Source organism: Microtus oregoni, unplaced genomic scaffold, assembly GCF_018167655.1.
Source record: "Microtus oregoni isolate MIOR12 unplaced genomic scaffold, Mior012 000007F_ref0000211, whole genome shotgun sequence".
NCBI classification, from domain to species: domain Eukaryota; kingdom Metazoa; phylum Chordata; class Mammalia; order Rodentia; family Cricetidae; genus Microtus; species Microtus oregoni.
The window spans coordinates 11,143,933-11,162,555 of NW_024543066.1; the positions used below are offsets into that span (position 1 = coordinate 11,143,933).

Consider the following 18,623-nt stretch of genomic DNA (forward strand, 5'->3'; position numbering starts at 1 on the left):
CGAGAGGCAGAGGCAGGCAGATTTATGTGAGTTCAAAGCCAACCTGGTCTAGAGAGTGAGTTCCAGGACAGACTCCATAACTACTGAGAAACCAACCCGGTCTCAAGGCAAGCGTGGTGGTGCATACCTGTGATCTCATCACTGGGGACATGAAGGTAGGAGGATCCAGAGTTCAAATCGTCCTCAGCTATGCATAGAGAGTTCGAGGGCAGCCTAGGCTACATGAGACCTTGATTTAAAGCAAACAAAAGACAACACTGCCTGAAGAAGTGCAGACAACGGTCAGAGGCAGAAGCAGAGCCACTCCGGACATAGCTAAGGAGCAAAGGAAGAAAACCTAGCTCTTTTGGGGTCTGCTCCTGCATAGCACTTCCTTATCACATGTCACAGAGCTTCAGTGTCCCTGTCCCCAGTGGGTTCCTTCTCTCTCTCTCTCTCTCTCTTCTCAGCAGGTCTTGTTTAGGAAAGACTGCGATGGAGCTGGAGAGACGGCTTAGCAGTGGGCAGCGGTGTGAGAACCTGAATCAGGTTCCCAGCGGTCACCTGGGTTTGGGGGCTGGCGCTGCTCTGGGGGTGTCTGATACCCCTGTCTTTTGTTTGATATGGCAGGGGTAGGAGTTTAACAGGCCTCATATGTATATACCCACACACAGACACACATAACTAATTAAAACAAGAACAACAACAAAGACAGTAGGACATGGTGGCACACACGCCTTTAGTCGCAGCACATGGGAGGCAGAGGCAGGTGGTTCTACTTGAGGCCAACCTGTTCTCCAGAGTGAGTTCTAGGACAACCAAGGTCTACACAGAAAAATTCTGTCTCAAATAATAATAATAATAAAAGAAAAGAAAGATTTAAAAAATACTTTGATAAACTTGTTGCTGAATGAGGAAATGACTCAGGACAGTTCTCCAGGCTGAGTCTCTGAGCCATTTGCATTTCAAAAGCTGTCAGCCCTTAAATCTGAAGTGCAACAGTCTTCGAGCAATTTCGGTTGCTAATGAGAGCGGCAAAAGGCTTTGCCTAGACTGAGCTTGTGGCTTTCATGTCCGTGTCGTCTAAGTAGAACTAGTAGAAACTAGCCATGTTCCCCTGCTCACACACTCGGTTCCCTTGTTCCCTCACTCGGCACTAGACAGCTGCTTACTTGGGACCCTCTGGGCTCTCGGAGCTAGAACCTTTGCAGTTATTGGTTGGTCGGGTTGGTTTTGGAGTCAACACACTTGGCTGAACAGAAATATATTCTTTCTCTCTCTCCGACAGAGTCTCATGTGGCCCACGCGGGCCTCAAAGTTTGTACCTAGCCAAGAATGACCTTGAACTTTGGGTCTTTCTGCTTCCAGAGCTGGGGACTGCAGGTGTGTGCTAGGAAGTCCGGTTTTTATCAGGTGCTAGGGATTGAACTCAGGCTTGGCTAATGCTAGTGAGTACTCTACCTCCGGAGCTACACGCTTGGTGTCTCTACTCGGGCTAGCTGTGAAGGTTTTCAGCTAGGAGGAAGCCACTGCATCAGAGTCCGGGTGGGATGCGGTGTTCTTCCGCCTCAGCCTTCATCAGGCACCCTCTAGTGGCACCAGGAAGGATGCAGGCGCTCTGCAGATTGTAGTATCTGTCTTCTGAGGCCCCAGCATCCCCCTCCAGGTCACAGTTCTGATCTAGCTACTCAAGAATTCCACTTGCTGGGCGTGCAAGCTAGATCTGCAGGAAAACGCACTTTGCACACAAGTCTGGTAACCTGAGTTCCTCTCCAGAACCCAGGTTCAAGTGAACAGGGAAAGTCAAGTGTGGCAGTCCATACCTTTAATTCTAGCACTTGGAGGCAGGGGAGAGGCAGATCTCTGTGAGTTCAAAGCCGTCCTGGTCTACACAACAAGTTCTAGAACAGCCAGGGCTTCTTAGAGAGACCCTGTCTTAAAAAAAAAAAAGTGTACGATGAGAACTGATTCTACAAAGTTGTCCTCATTGTCCCCTGACCTCCACGTACAGCTGTGACTAATGTGGGAGTCCCCTCTGTATGCTGTGATTGCCACTGATAAATAAAGAAATTGCTTTGGGCACCGGGAGAGCCATCTTTGGGGTGAGTGAGTGCGGCAGCAGCCTGGAGCAGGGAACTCAGACGTTCCTCATCCCTCCTACACTTCCTGGTCATCCTGCTGGGGCTATACTGCCCAATACCTCCTCTCTCTTCCTATCCCACCCAGCTTGCATCCAGACTCCCCCCCCCTCCCAGCTCAGCCTGTTTGGGTGCTGGGACCGGGACTGGACCGAATCCGAACCCAACCGGGAGGGCAGTAGTTCCTTTGTCTCCATAGCCTGCCTGCAGCAAGCAAGGTAGGCCCTTTGTTTATAAGCTACCCAAGCAGCATGGAGATCCAATCCACTCTGGGCACCAAGAGAGCCATCACTGGGGTGAGTGAGTGCGGCAGCAGCCCAGAATAGGGAACTCAGACGTTCCTCATCCCTCCTACACTTCCTGGTCATCCTGCAGGGGCCATACTGCCCGATACCTCCTCTCTCTTCCTATCCCACCCAGCTTGCATCCAGAACCTAACCCCCCCCCCCGTCTGCCTCCCTCCCCTCTTTGGCCACATAACATCTCCCAGCTCAGCCTGTTCAGGCGCTGGGACAGGAGGGCGGTAGTTCCTTTGTCTCCGTAGCCTGCCTGCAGCAAGCAAGGTAGGCCCTTTGTTTACGAGCTACCCAAGCAGCACGGAGATCCGATCTGGGCACCAGGAGAGCCATCACTGGGGAGTGACATCCCTGGGGCACCTAAAGAGCCATCATGGGAGAGTGCCATCACTGGGAAGGTACATCAGTGGGCAAGGAGACCTGATCCTGTAAAAGAAGATCCTTAGGGGAGCATTCGGAGGAAGAGATGGGCAGGTGCCAATGCAAGAATTCACCCAACAATCTGAAAAACAACATGAAACCACCAGAACCCAGCGACCTCACATCAGGAGGACATGAACACCTTAATCAGGAAGAAGTAGAAAAAATTGACTTTATGAAAGTGATAGAGGCCCTTAAACAGCATGTAAAAGACACCCTTATAGAAATGGATGAGAAGTATAACAGAAAGTTTGAAGAATAGGGTATCAGTGAATGATACCCTAGGAAACCAAGGAAAAACAATCAAGCAGATAATGGAAACAGTTCAAGTCTTGAAAACTGAAATGGAGGCAAAGAAGAAAACACAAACAGAGGGCCGGCTGGACATGGAAAATCTAGGTAAACGAATAGAGACTACAGAAACAAGCATAACCAGCAGAATACAAGAGATAGAAGAAAGAATCTCAGATTCTGAAGGTAACATAGAGAAAATAAACGCACTGATCAAAGAAAACAGCAAGTCCAACAAACTCTCATCACAAAACATCCAGGAAATATGGGACACAATAAAAAGACCAAACCTAAGAATAATTGGAGTAGAAGAAGGAGAAGAAGTGCAGCTCAACAGTCCAGAAAATATATTTAATAAAATTATAGAAGAAAACTTTCCCAACCTAAAGAAAGATGTACCTATGAAGGTTCAAGAAGCATAAAGAACACCGAATAGGCTGGATCAAAAAAAAAATCCCCTCGCCATATAATAATCAAAACACAAAGCATACAGAATAAAGAAAGAATATTAAGAGCCGCAAAGGAAAAAGGCCAAGTTACTTATAAAGGTAAACCTATCAGACTTAAACCTGACTTCTCTATGGAAACCATGAAAGCCAGAAGGTCCTGGATAGATGTACTGCAAAAACTAAGAGACCATGGATACAAGCCCAGACTACTATACCCAGCCAAGCTTTCGTTCACTATAAATGGAGAAAACAAAATTTTCCAGGATAAAAACAAATTTAAACAATACGTAGCCACAAATCCAGTCTTACAGAAAGTAATAGAAGGAAAATCACTAACCAAGGAGTCCAACAATGACCACAATAACTCAGACATCTAGAGACCCTTCACCAGTGCAACTCAAAGAAGGGAAACATACAAACTCTACTACTAAAAAAGTGACCGGAGTTAACAACCACTGGTCATTAATATCACTTAATGTCAATGGGCTCAACTCACCTATAAAAAGGCACAGGCTAAGAGATTGGATATGAAAACAGGATCCAACATTCTGCTGTTTACAAGAAAAACACCTTAACCACAAAGACAGGCACCTACTCAGAGTAAAGGGCTGGGAAAAGGCTTATCAAGCAAATGGGCCTAAGAATCAAGCAGGTGTGGCCATACTAATTTCTAACAAAGTTGACTTCAAACTTAAATCAATCAGAAGAGATGGAGAGGGACATTTTATACTCATAACAGGAACAATTCATCAGGATGAAGTCTCAATCCTGAATATCTATGCCCCTAACATAAAAGCACCCACGTACGTAAAAGAAACATTACTAAAACTCAAGGCAGCCATCAAACCGCACACACTAATAGTAGGAGACTTCAACACTCCTCTCTCACCAATGGACAGGTCAATCAGACAGAAACCTAACAGAAAAATTAGAGAATTAATGGAGGTAATGAATCAATTGGACTTAATAGACATCTATAGAATATTCCACCCAAATAGGAAGGAATATACCTTCTTCTCTGCAGCTCATGGAACCTTCTCGAAAATTGACCACGTACTCGGTAACAAAGCAAACTTACACAGTTACAAAAAAAATTAGTAACCACCTGTGTCTTATCAGATCACCATGGATTAAAGTTAGAATTCAACAACAAGGCTACCCCCAGAAAGCCTACAAACTCATGGAAACTGAACAGTCAACTACTGAACCATACCTGGATTAAGGAAGAAATAAAGAAAGAAATTAAAGTCTTCCTTGAATTCAATGAAAATAAAGAAACAACATACTCAAACTTATGGGACACTATGAAAGCAGTCCTAAAAGGAAAGTTCATAGCACTAAGTGCCCACTTAAAGAAAACAGAGAAAGCACATATTGGAGACTTAACAGCCCACCTGAAAGCTCTAGAAAAAAAAGAAGCAGACTCACCTAGGAGGAGTAGAAGACTGGAAATAATCAAACTGAGGGCTGAAATCAACAAAATAGAAACACAGAATACAATCTAAAGAATCAATGAAACAAAAAGCTGGTTTCTGGAGAAAATCAACAAGACTGATAAACCCCTATCCAAACTTATCAAACGGCAGAGAGAGAATATGCAAATTAATAAGATCAGAAATGAAAAGGGGGACATAACCACAGACACAGAGGAAATTCAGAGAATCATTAGATCTTACTACAAAAGCCTGTATGCCACAAAACTGGAAAATGTAAAAGAAATGGACACTTTTTTAGATAAATACCATATACCAAAGTTAAACCAGGACCAGGTAAACAATCTAAACAGACCTGTTAGTCGCGAAGAATTAGAAGCTGTTTTCAAAAACCTCCCTACCAAAAAAAGCCCGGGACCAGATGGTTTCAATGCAGAATTCTACCAGAACTTCCAAGAAGACCTAATACCTATACTCCTTAATGTATTTCACAATATAGAAACAGAAGAGTCATTACCAAATTCCTTTTATGAAGCTACAGTTACTCTGATACCAAAACCACACAAATACTCAACCAGGAAAGAGAATTACAGGCCAATCTCACTCATGAACATCAACGCAAAAATCCTCAACAAAATATTGGCAAACCGAATCCAAGAACACATTAGAAAAATTATCCATTATGATCCAGTAGGCTTCATCCCAGAGATGCAGGGCTGGTTCAACATACGAAAATCTATCAATGTGATCCATCATATAAATAAACTGAAAGAAAAAAACCATATGATCATTTCATTAGATGCTGAAAAAGCATTTGACAAAATTCAACATCCCTTTATGATAAAAGTATTGGAGAGATTAGGGATACAAGGGTCATACCTAAATATAATAAAAGCTATATACAGCAAGCCGACAGCTAACATCAAATTAAACAGAGAGAAACTCAAAGCCATCCCACTGAACTCAGGAACACAACAAGGCTGTCCACTCTTGCCATACCTCTTCAATATAGTGCTTGAAGTTCTAGCAATAGCAATAAGACAACATAATGGGATCAAGGGGATTCGAATTGGAAAGGAAGAAGTTAAACTTTCGTTATTTGCAGATGATATGATAGTGTACATAAGCGACCCCCAAAACTCCACCAAAGAACTTTTACAGCTGATAAACACCTTTAGTAATGTGGCAGGATACAAGATCAACTCCAAAAAATCAGTCGCCCTCTTATACACAAAGGATATGGAAGCAGAGAGGGAAATCAGAGAAGCTTCACCTTTCACGATAGCCACAAACAGCATAAAATATCTGGGGGTAACCCTAACCAAGGAAGTGAAAGATCTATTTGACAAGAACTTTAAGGCATTGAAGAAAGAAATTGAAGAGGATACCAGAAAATGGAAGGACCTCCCTTGCTCTTGGATTGGGAGGATCAACATAGTAAAAATGGCAATTCTACCAAAGGCAATTTATAGATTCAATGCAATCCCCATCAAGGTCCCATTAAAATTCTTCACAGATCTTAAGAGGACAATAATCAACTTTATATGGAAAAACAAAAAACCCAGGATAGCCAAAACAATCCTATACAATAAAGGATCTTCTGGAGGCATTACCATCCCTGACTTCAAACTCTATTACAGAGCTACAGTAATGAAAACAGTGTGGTACTGGCATAAAAACAGAGAAGTCGACCAATGGAATCGTATAGAAGACCCAGATTTTAACCCACAAACCTATGAACACCTCATTTTCAATAAAGGAGCTAAAAGTATACAATTGAAGAAAGAAAGCATCTTCAACAAATGGTGCTGGCACAACTGGATGTCAACCTGTAGAAGAATGAAAATAGACCTATATCTATCACCATGCACAAAACTCAAGTCCAAATGGATTAAAGACCTCAATATCAGTCCGAACACACTGAACCTGATAGAAGAGAAAGTGGGAAGTACCCCACAACAGATGGGCACAGGAGATCGCTTCCTATGTATAACCCCAGCAGCACAGACATTAAGGGCAACATTGAATAAATGGGACCTACTAAAACTGAGAAGCTTCTGTAAAGCAAAGGACACTGTCACTAAGACAAAAAGGCAACCTACTGACTGGGAGAAGATCTTCACCAACCCCGCAACAGACAAAGGTCTGATCTCCAAAATATATAGAGAACTCAAGAAACTAGACTTTAAAATGCTAATTAACCCAATTAAAAAATGGGACACTGAACTGAACAGAGAATTCCCAACAGAAGAAATTCAAATGGCCAAAAGACACTTAAGGTCATGCTCAACCTTGTTAGCAATCAGGGAAATGCAAATCAAAACAACTTTGAGATATCATCTTACACCTGTCAGAATGGCTAAAATCAAAAACACCAATGATAGCCTTTGCTGGAGAGGCTGTGGAGGAAGGGGTACCCTCATCCATTGCTGGTGGGAATGCAATCTTGTGCAACTACTTTGGAAATCAGTGTTTTGGTTTCTCAGGAAATTCGGGATCAACCTACCCCTGAACCCAGCAATACCACTCTTGGGAATATGCCCAAGAGATGCCCTATCATATGACAAAAGCATTTGTTCAACTATGTTCATAGCAGTATTATTTGTAATAGCCAGAACCTGGAAACAACTTAGATGCCCTTCAATGGAAGAATGGATGAAGAAAGTGTGGAATATATACACATTAGAGTACTATGCTGCGGTAAAAAACAATAACTTCTCGAATTTTGCATGCAAATGGATGAAAATAGAAAACACTATCCTGAGTGAGGTAACCCAGACCCAAAAAGATGAACATGGAATGTACTCACTCATAATTGGTTTCTAGCCATAAATAAGGGTCACAGAGTCTACGATTGCTGAACCTAAAGAAGCTAAATAAGAAAGTGAACCCAAGGAAAAACATATAGTTATCCTCTTGGCTATGGGAAGTAGACAAAATTGCCGGGGAGAAAATTGGGATCTTGGGGGTGGGGTGGGATGGGGGTTAGGGGAGATGGGGAGAGAAAAGTGAGAAGGGGAGGATGGGGGGAACTTAGGGAAACAGGATGATTGGGATAAAGGAAGGTTGGATAGGAGAGCAGGGAAGCACAATTCTTAGTTAAGGGAGTCACCTTAGGGTTGGCAAGAGACTTGAACCTAGAGTGCCTCCTAGGAGCACAAGGCGATGTCCCCAGTTAGTTCCTTGGGCAGCCGAGGATAGGGAACCTGAAATGACCCTATCTTATAGCAATACTGACGAATATCTTGCATATCACCATAGAACCTTCATCTGGTGATGGATGGAGATAGAGACAGAGACCCACACTGGAGCACTGGACTGAGCTCCCAAGGTCCCAATGAGGAGTGGAAGGAGGGAGAAGATGAGGAAGGAAGTCAAGACCACGAGGGGTGCACCCACCCACTGAGACAGTGGGGCTGATCTACTGGGAGCTCACCAAGGCCAGCAGGACTGTGACTGAAAAAGCACGGGATAAAACTGGACTCTCTGAGCATGGCGAACAATGAGGGCTGATGAGAAGCCACGGACAATGGCTCGGGGTTTTGATCCTACTATATGTTCTGGCTTTGTGGGAGCCTAGCTAGTTTGGATGTTCACCTTCCTAGACATGGACGGAGCGGGGAGGACCTTGGACTTTCCACAGGACAGGGAACCTTTTTGGACTGGAGAGGGAGGGGGAGAGGAGTGGAGGGAGGGGGAGAAGGGTGGGAGGCAGGGGAGGGAAATGGGAGGCTGGGGGGAGGCGGAAACTTTTTTTCTTTTTTTTTCCTTTTCTCAATAAAAAAAATAAATTAAAAAAAAAAGAAATTGCTTTGGGCCTATAGCAGACCTATAGGGGAACAGAGCTAGGCAGGGAAAACTAAGCTGAATGCTGGGAGAAAGGAGGTGGAGTCAGAAAGAAGCCATGTAGCCCCACCACAGACAGATGCCAGAACTTTAGCCAGTAAGCCACAGCCACATGACAATACACAGATTAATAGAAATGGGTTAAATTAATACGTAAGAGTTAGCCAATAAGAAGCTAGAACTAATGGGCTAATGGGCCAAGCAGTGATTTAAATAATATGGTTTCTGTGTGATTATTTTGGTTTGGGGTGGCTGGGACAAACAAGCAGCCCCCTCCAACATGTGAGGTACACACACACAACACATTTTTAGAAATTCTCTGCACTCTAGCCAGGAATCAGACCTGTGGAAGCCGAAGTTCAACTTCAGGTATCTTCCTCTATCTACCAGTTTCCTTCCGTTTTTGAGACATAAATCTCACGATGTAGCCTTGGCAGGCTTTGGACCTTGCCGTGTAGATCAGGCTCGAACTCACGGACCTCATAGAGATCTGCTTGTTCCATCTCCTGAGTGCTGTGATTAAAGGCATGCACCACCACACCTGACTTCCACCTCGTTTTCACAGCTAGGTCTCGTCCTGAACCTGGAGTTTGCCATTTCAGATCTGGACAGCAAGTGCGCAGCCTCTGCTTCTCCCTGCCCGCCCTCTTCCCTCCTCCTGGGGCTGAGACGATAGACACACGCCTCTGCCCCTGGCTTTTATGCGGGTGATGAGGGTCTGAACTGGAGTGGTAGGGCTTGTGCCATAAGCCTCTTACCAACTAAGCCATTTCTCCGGGTTCCAGCCTTAAATTCTGAGCCTGTCTTCTTACGGCTGTTTGGGCTCCTAGCTACAGATGTGCAGAGCATGCCTCTTCTATCCCCTCTCAGGCACCAGAGGCTGCTGCCAAGACTTTAATGACACCCCTTGCTGTCAGCCCTCTACTTCTCTTGTCAGTGCTGAGTGTTCCATGAAGTTCATGCAACACTGCTATAATCCATCTGTTTACCTCCTGAAACAGGAAATTTGGTGTGATTTGCTCTTACATCGGCTCCTAATGAACATTGGATTATTTTCATTTTTTTTCTGCCCCCCTCTCTCCGGAAATTTGTGTTTGTTTTCCTGAGCTGGAGCTCAAACCTTGAGTCCAAGGCATGCCAGGCAAGAGCTTGATTGCTGAGCCCCAGCCCCAGCCCCAGCTTCAAAAGTATTCTTCTTAATCTCATCATTCTGTTTTTAGTTCTTAAAAGACATGCATGGTTCCAAGCACCACAAAAGACAGAGGGAAAGTCTGAACAGGAACACCCTGGGATACACCTGCTGGAACAATGTGTTTAATTGTGCTACACCGTAGTCCGTTAGCCCAGAGATGTCAGCTGGGGCAATGGGTTCCTCAACTTGCCAATGCTCCATCCTGCCCGCACCTAGGGTCTCTCTGCTTTGTTTTTTGAAGCCATAGCAGGAACAACCCAGAACTTATGGAGTGGAATAACCTTCAACCAGTAGGGAGAGGCAAGCAGCAACTAGAGTCTATTCTCATTTAGCCCAGGCTGGCCTTGAACTTGCTAGGTAGCCTCTGCCCTCCAAATGCTGGGATTACAGGTATTCACTAGCAAAGTCCAGTTAAGGAGTTGCTGAAGGATAGAACCCAAAGCTTCCCTCATGTTAGGCAAGCATTCTACCAACTGGCCTATGCCCCCAGCTCCTCTTCTTTTTGCTCTCTCCCCCATGCCTTATCTCTGCTTCCCTGAGGCAACTCCCAAATGAACTCCCTATTCCTAAATCCTTGTCTTATGGGAGGCCTCAGAAACCAGGGAATCCAAAGAAGATGGTAGTGACTCCTGTATAGGAATTTCATTAATAGCTAGATAGAGATAATAAAACTATGCAACTTCGCATAAGGGGATTGATTATTCTGCATGTATTCTAAACTCAGCTTTCTAATACTCTGCTGTGTTCACAATATAAAATCACTTAACGATCAATCCACAGAAGACGATGAACACATTTCCACGTCAATAAATAGAATCATAAGCACAGTCTGTCTCCCCAGCTCCCCGTGTCAGGGACTGAACTCATGGCTTCTTGTGCCATTAGCCCAGCCCCCGGCTTGTAAGTGCCTTCTCTAACGATGCCACTGCAAGTACACCTTTGACTTCATTTATTTAGTTTGCAGTGTCTAAGTGAACACACGCAGACTTTGGTAGACGTGCAGAATGGCTTCCTCTGCATAACACCGAAGCTGTGCTCTGGCTTTCTCGTCTCTCAAATGTTCACCTGCGTTCAGTAATTTTCTCTGGCATACTAAGAGGCGAGCATTTCACTCAAGCAGTTCCGTGGGTTTCAGAAATTATCTTTCCATCTTTTTTGAAAATCAGGACAGGTGCCCATCTTCGGGGCTTTTTTTTTTTTTCATTTGCTGTAATTTCCTCTACAGCGATGATTATATCTGCAACTGCCTCTGGGTCCCTGGGATGCCATGTGTCCAGGTTTTGAAGAGTGAGCTTGCTTGCTTTCTGTCCACCCCCCACCTGGAGTTTTAGTCCTCTTCCTCTTAGTCAGAAGCCCCAAAGCCCCCAGCCCTGAGACACTCTTGCCTCTTCCCAGCACTCATTTCTCTCTCTCTCTCTCTCTCTCTCTCTCTCTCTCTCTCTCTCTCTCTCTCCTTGTGCTCTCTGGGCTTTTGGCACTTTGCTAACCATCATTCTTATATATTCCACTGATCTTCCAGCTTCATCCCGGGTTGTACATCCCTTCCCTCATCTCTTTCTACGAGCTCCTGGGAAACCTGTCAGTGCACCTCACCAGACTGCCTATAAAACCCCGTTTACTTTCCATGGTGACCCCTTGCAATTTCCCACTGGAATACCGGGGCTTTCACCAGCTTTTACTTACTGGTATGAATGTGTCCAACACATCTCAGTTTTATCCTCACAATTCCCCCTGTGAAGCCCTGTTGCATCTAAGTTCCTCTGCCCACCAGCTAGGTAACCAAGAGTCCAGGAAGGCTTAGGCACCATCTCAGAGACACCCAGCAAGTCAGTGGACCAGCCCTCGGTCCTCTAGTTTCTTAATCTAAATATAACTCCCTTTGTCCACATAGACCGAGATGGGGTTTAGACCCTCATCTGATGTAACTGAAGCCAACAGGCTAAGCCTGGACAGGCTATTATTCCTCTTAGGTTCTGAGTTTAGGTCCTTTCTTAGGAGAATCATGGAGACCGCCTCCTCTAGGAGTCCATCCCTTGTTTGGCCCAGCAAGCTGGCTAAGTCGGCAACAGTTCCCTAAAGCTAGTACCTAAACTATCCTCACCTGGTCACAAAAAAGCCTGTTTCCGATGAGAGCTGGGGTGCACACACATGTACATGCACCCACAGACAGAGGTGTCCTCCTGCTCCATCAGACACGGACATACCCTGGACACAGAGGCAACCCCACGTCACTCTATCGTTAGCTCTCTGTGTTTATCTCTGTCTCTCTCTGTCTCTCTCTCTCGGTGTCTCTGTTTCCCTGTTTCTGTCTGTCTCTCTCTCTCTCTCTCTCTCTCTCTCTCTCTCTCACACACACACACACACACACACACACACATACAAGTCTTTCCCCCTCCCAACTCCATGAACAGAGAGGCACCCTCAGATCTGTTTCTGTCCCTCTCTCAGGGTCTTTGCATCTTTGTGTGTGTGCGTGTGTGTGTCTGTCTCTTTGTATGTCTGTCTGTCACACACACACACACACACACACACACACACACACACACACACACACGAGTATCAGGTATCAGTCTCTGTCTCTGGCTGCCAAGGTGGTCAGTGTCTTTTCCCCCTGCCTGCCCCCCACCCCAGCCCTCGTTCCCGGGTCTGTAGCCTATCCCACCACGACCCCCAAACCCCAGTGTCACTCACCCTCCATACTGTCTGCTCCGGGACACTCTTCAATGAAGGCGGGCACCTTCGGGTGGGTGGGCTGGGGCAGAGAGACACAAGGGGTGAGTGGTCTACCCTCAGCCCCGCTTCACGGGGTCGCTAGCAGTTGGGAAGGGGGCGCTCACTCCCTGGGGTCCCGGGTGCAGCGCCCTCACAGTGCTGCGGTCCGCCGGACTCTGCCGCCCGCCCAGCGCCTCCCGGGTCTCAAGGAAGGAGGGGGCTGGCGCGGCGCCGTCTCCATGGCACCCGGCACACCTGTGTGGCCGAGAGAGAGCGCCCCGTGCACCTCCCCCGCGAACTCTCCCCAGGACCCGCACCCTCCAAAGTGCGGGCGGTGCCCGCCGCAGCGCTGGTGGACACGCACCAGCCCTCTGTCCCCGTTCTACGTGGCTCGAGCCCCGACTGGTTCGCACTCACCCACTAAGATGTCCAGGACTCTGCCCCTCCTGAAGATGCTAAGAGGTCGCTTTCACTACAGATAGCAGGGACGAGGTCTTCTCAGTGAACAAGGGACAAGATGTCTGATGGTCTCGTAGACCAGGCACTCTCCAGAGGTATACGCTTGGGCAAGTGTCTTATTCGCACTGTGCCTGAGTTTCTGCATCTGTGAAGTGGTTCTGAGGGAAGCAGACATGTACGTTTCTGCCCAGTGTATAGTAGATACTCAGTTAAGGGCCCCTTACTGGACTGGAGAGCACTGCCCTGGCCATCCCCAGGTTCTGACAGACACCCAGCAGACAACACCATACATCTACGGTGTGGATGAAGACCCCCAGGTTCAAGGCCAATGAAAGAAAGTGAATGACCACTCCTTCCTATATCAGGAGTCCAGGTTTTTGTTCTCTTTTATGCCTTCTGAAATATCTAGAGAATAGTACTCAAGCCTTCTCTCACATTAGAATCACAAAGGGGCGGGGACTAGAGGTACCAGCAGTACACAGGGAGTGGGGTTGCAGACCTCCTTTAACCCCAGCACTTAGGAGGCCGACAAACTGAGTTTGAGGCCAGCCTGGTCTACAGAGCAAGTTCCAGGACAGCCTGGGCTACAAATTGAAACCCAACCTCTAAAACAACAAAAGATGTGCGTACCTGTGAGTCACCCACCGGATGTGCCCCCTCTATCCTCTGAAATGGTGAGTGTGGCCCACCCTGTTCACATGTCCCTAGTGTCACTGCGCCCCACCCTGCTCACATCTCCCTGAGGCTTGCAGGTACCAGCGGATATAAACCTGAGCACCTCTGCTGATGACCCTGTCCCTTCCACTTCTCCTGCCTCTGCCTCCCATAACTGGTACATGCCTCTCACTGAGCGTCTAGCTCCTCTCCATCCCTCTGCCTGCCCATGTGCTGTGCTCATCGCCTGATATTCCTGTCCACCTCCCTCACCTGCCCATCAGCCATCCCTTTCCCCATCCACGGCTCTCGGCTCTTGAGTCTTGGACACAGCTCTTAGGTTGGTGGTTCCTAAACCTTCCCTGAACTTTGGAACCACCGGAAGATTTTAACGCCCACTGTCTCCCTCCCTCAGAAGACACCTATCCCAATTAAATTGAAACTTCTGGGATGGCGAGGAGACGAGAAGTGTGTGGAGCTCCCTGGCAATTCTGGCACACAGCATAACGAGAACCACTGGTGGTATTGCAGTCCTTGTCCTTCTCTGTGCCCGTCTTCCAAGCTGCTCCGCGACCCTCTCCCCTTTGATCCTCTCCACAGACTCGTGTAACAAAATGCTACCAGCTGGAAGGTTTCACAATAGAAATGTATGCCATAGTGTTCTGGAAACTAGTAAATCCAAGATAAAGATTTCAGACCATCTCGTGTCTCACGGGGTCAGTCTTTCTGACTTCTCAGGACTTTGTCACTAGCTTCTTACTGTGTCAACACACACATACACACACACACACACACACCTCTGCCTGCCTCCCTACTCCGTGTGTGTGTGTGTGTGTGTGTGTGTGTGTATGAATGTTAAAAGGAGCTTACTTTACCTGGGCATGGTGGCGCATGCCTTCAATCCCAGCACTTGAGAGTCAGAGGCAAGCAGATCTCTGTGAGTTTGAGACCAACCTGATCTACAGAGCTAGTTCCAGGACAGCTGGGGCTGCTACATAGAGAAACCCTGTCTTGAAAAAGGGAGGGGGCAGGGGAGAGTTTTCTTGTGGCTTTTTAAAATTATTTATTATTTATTGTTTTGAGACAAGGTCTCAGATAACCCCTTTGGCCTAGTTCTAAACATGTCTCAAGCCATGAGAACCCTACTTCAATATGAAACCTGGAGTTTCTAATCCTTCCATCACTGGGATTACAGGGGTGTGCTACCATACCTAGTGCTGGGATTACAGGGGTGTGCTACCAATAGTGCTGGGATTGCAGGGGTGTGCTACCAATAGTGCTGGGATTACAGGGGTGTGCTACCATACCTAGTGCTGGGATTACAGGGGTGTGCTACCAATAGTGCTGGGATTGCAGGGGTGTGCTACCATACCTAGTGCTGGGATTACAGGGGTGTGCTACCAATAGTGCTGGGATTACAGGGGTGTGCTACCATACCTAGTGCTGGGATTACAGGGGTGTGCTACCAATAGTGCTGGGATTACAGGGGTGTGCTACCAATAGTGCTGGGATTACAGGGGTGTGCTACCAATAGTGCTGGGATTACAGGGGTGTGCTACCATACCTAGTGCTGGGATTGCAGGGGTGTGCTACCAATAGTGCTGGGATTACAGGGGTGTGCTACCAATAGTGCTGGGATTACAGGGGTGTGCTACCAATAGTGCTGGGATTGCAGGGGTGTGCTACCATACCTAGTGCTGGGATTACAGGGGTGTGCTACCATACCTGGTTTACATCCTGCTAGGCAAGCGCTCTAACAACTGAGATACCTCCCCAGCTCTTTTAAAAACTTTTTCTTCTTTGTTTTTGAGACAAAAATCCCACTGTGCAGCCCAGCTAGCCTCAGGTTTAAACTCCACCTGCCTCAGTCTCCCAAGTGCTGGGATAACAGATGCGTCTTTTATACTCATTTTATCCCTAGGGAATCAGGGCCCTATCCTTCAAATACTGTCAGCTGGGGTTAGGATGGAGGGACCCACACTCATTGAGTAGGTACCGTTCTCTAACGGCGTAGAGCCCTTGCCATAGCGTGTGCTATCCATCCCAGTATCCATCCAGTTGAAGAGCCTTGCTGGTGTTGATGGACCACACACAGTCTAGACTGGTTCGGCATGTGGACTCCTTCTCCCTAAGCAGGGTTGGAAGCATATTCTAAGATGCCCAGCGGAGTTGGTAAGTGCTCAGGAGAAGAACTGGCATGAAGCCAAAGAGTGCCCTATGGGGCACCTCTCCTGTGGCTCCAGTGGGAGACTGAGTCTCCTTCCCTGGCTGGAAATGAACAAGAGTCTTTGGGGCAAAGAAGGCTATGGAGTAAGCTGCCCTTTTTGAAAAGACTCAGCCTCCTTAGGGTAAGGGCAAAGGGATCTCTTTAGATGGTGAGAATGCGGCCCCTGGGAATCAGACCCCACACAGCCCACTTCTGTAGTGTTTGTTTGATGGAGGAGGGAGGCTACCCTTGCACAGTGAGGCCAGGGTGGACACAGAGAGGCTAAGTAAGGCCCAGGCAGGAGTGGGATGTCTTCCCAGAGCCTGGAAACAGCCTCTGAGGAGCGTTTCACTCTAAAAGCCTTAAAATGCTTATTAGCAAACTCTCCCCAAAGAAGCGGGTCAGCGCCTTTCTCTGTATTTATATATGACAATAGAGGGCTCAGATGGCTGACTCCATCCGGCTGCAGAGCTGGAGAGCAGGCACCAAGAGAGACAGAAAAGCCTAGAAAAGTCCACGGCAGGCCTCAGAACCCAAACAGGCAGCCAGAAAGCTGGGTAGTCTCATCTTTCCAGCTTTGACACTGGCTTCTTGCACATTGTCTCTCGGGAACTCAGTGTTCCCATCTCTATGTGAGGATTTGGGCAAAAGAGAGTTCCTCAGCCTTCATCCTTGAGTCTAGGTTTTCAGAATCTTCTGAGAGACTGGGGACACCCGGAGAAGTCCTGTTCTCAGGGTGGGGTTCACACTCTAGATTGTGACAGCGAGGGCTTCTGGGGAGGGCATGAGCCAAGAAGGACTCAGTCCATCTGTAGGACATCACAGGCTTTAGAGAACCAGGACAGCTCTCTGGGATGGCAGGCTTCCCAGAGGTTAGATGTAAGCCACTGACCTGGACACTAATTGGAAATGATTCGGACTCTAGTCAAGTGACCTGAGCTTGGAAACCAGTTCCTCTTCCAAGTGGGAGCATCCCCATGACAAGTAATTTTGGTTACATGCTCCATCCTCTAAGCCTGTCTCTTGGCTTCATTTCTATAGCCCACATTAACCTTAAAGTTAATTAACCTCCACTGGACGGTGGTGGTGCACGCCTTTAATCCCAGTACTTGGGAGGCAGAGGTAAGCAGATCTCCAAGTTTGAGTCCTGTCTGGTCTATGGAGCAATTCCAGGACACCCAGGGCTGCAAAGAGAAACCCTGTCTTTAAAAAAAAAAAAGAAGAAGAAGAAGAAGCTGTCATCCTCCTGCCTCCTCCTGTGTGCCGAGATCACAAGCCTGCAGCACTCCACTTGTCTCTTCTATACCCAAACTGTCACTGTATCCCCTGTTGTGGTGGCAACTGGATTTGACAGGAACTGGAAACTTGACAAGTCACAGATATTTTTACCTTATTTCAAAATTTACTTTACCTTATTTTTATTTATTTATTTATTTATTTATTTTTAATATTTTTTTTTGGTTTTTTGAGATAAGGTTTCTCTGTAGCTTTGGAGCCTGCTCTTGTAGGCCAGTTTGGCCTCAAACTCACAGAGATCTACCTGTCTCTGCCTCCCAAGTTTTGGGATTAAAAGTATGCGCCACCACTGCCTGGCCCTTATTTGTAGATTTAATTGTATTTTTGAGATAAGGTCTCATGTAGCCCAGCCTGACCTCGAACTCCTTGACCTTAAACTTAAAAAGAATCATTTATTTCATATGTACGGATGCTTTGTCTTTATGCGTGTCTGTGTACCACAGGGCTGGTGCCTGCCCGAGGCTGGAAGAAGGGGGAGGATCTCCTGGGACAGGAGGTACGGATCCTTCTGGGCTGTCATGGGGGTGCTGGAAATTCAGCCTGAGTCCTCTGGAAGAGCGGCCAGCACTGTGAACTCCTGAGCCATCTCTCTGGCACTTTGATTACTCTGATGGGTACAAATCTTAGAAAAGCAAGCATACACTTTTGATGTGTATAGAGTTAGAGAACCCCCGCCTGACACCGTGTCTTGGGCCTATAATCCCAGCACTTAGGACGCTAAGGCCAGGAGGACTGCCATGGTTTCAGGGCAGCCTGGGCTACAAACTGAAACCCTATACCAAAACCAAAAAACAGAAGGAAGAAGTGGAAGGGGAAGAGGAAGAGGGGAAAAGGAGGAGGGGGAAGGAAAGGGAGAGAAAGGAAGAAAGGGGAGAGGGAGGACAGAGAGGGGGAGGAGGGAGGGTTTATTTTAATTACTTTCCTTAATGCTGTGACTAAGTAATGAATGGAAGCAACTTAAGGAAGGGTTTCTTTGGGCTCCCAGTTGCTCCAGGTCATCACAATGGGGAAGGCTGCAAGGACGTAAGGTCACAGTGTCTGCAGTCAAGGAGAACAGAAATGAACGTGGCTGCTCAGCTGCTTTCTCTTTTCTTTACTTTTTATTCAGCCTGGGATTCAAGCCCACAGTACCATGCCACACCATTTCAGTCAGTCCTGCTTCCTAAGGTAAATCTCTCTGGAATCCTTCTAGACATGCCCAGAGATGTGTTCACTAGGGACTCCAAATCCAGTGACGTTGGTAATAGATTTT

At 46.9% G+C, this 18,623-nt stretch overlaps 1 protein-coding gene across 1 annotated transcript in view; it reads right to left on the reverse strand.

Moving 5' to 3' along the window:
• The window catches only part of Npffr1 (neuropeptide FF receptor 1), a 45,512-nt gene extending 30,760 nt beyond the window's left edge, over window positions 1-14,752 (reverse strand). The window contains exons 1-3 of the mRNA XM_041655814.1: window positions 14,745-14,752; window positions 12,882-13,011; window positions 12,736-12,796 (exon numbers count right to left, since the gene is read on the reverse strand). Of these exons, the coding sequence (XP_041511748.1) occupies window positions 12,736-12,796; window positions 12,882-13,011; window positions 14,745-14,752 (199 nt within the window). The remainder of the gene's footprint in view (window positions 1-12,735; window positions 12,797-12,881; window positions 13,012-14,744) is intronic.
• Window positions 14,753-18,623: the final 3,871 nt, after the last annotated feature.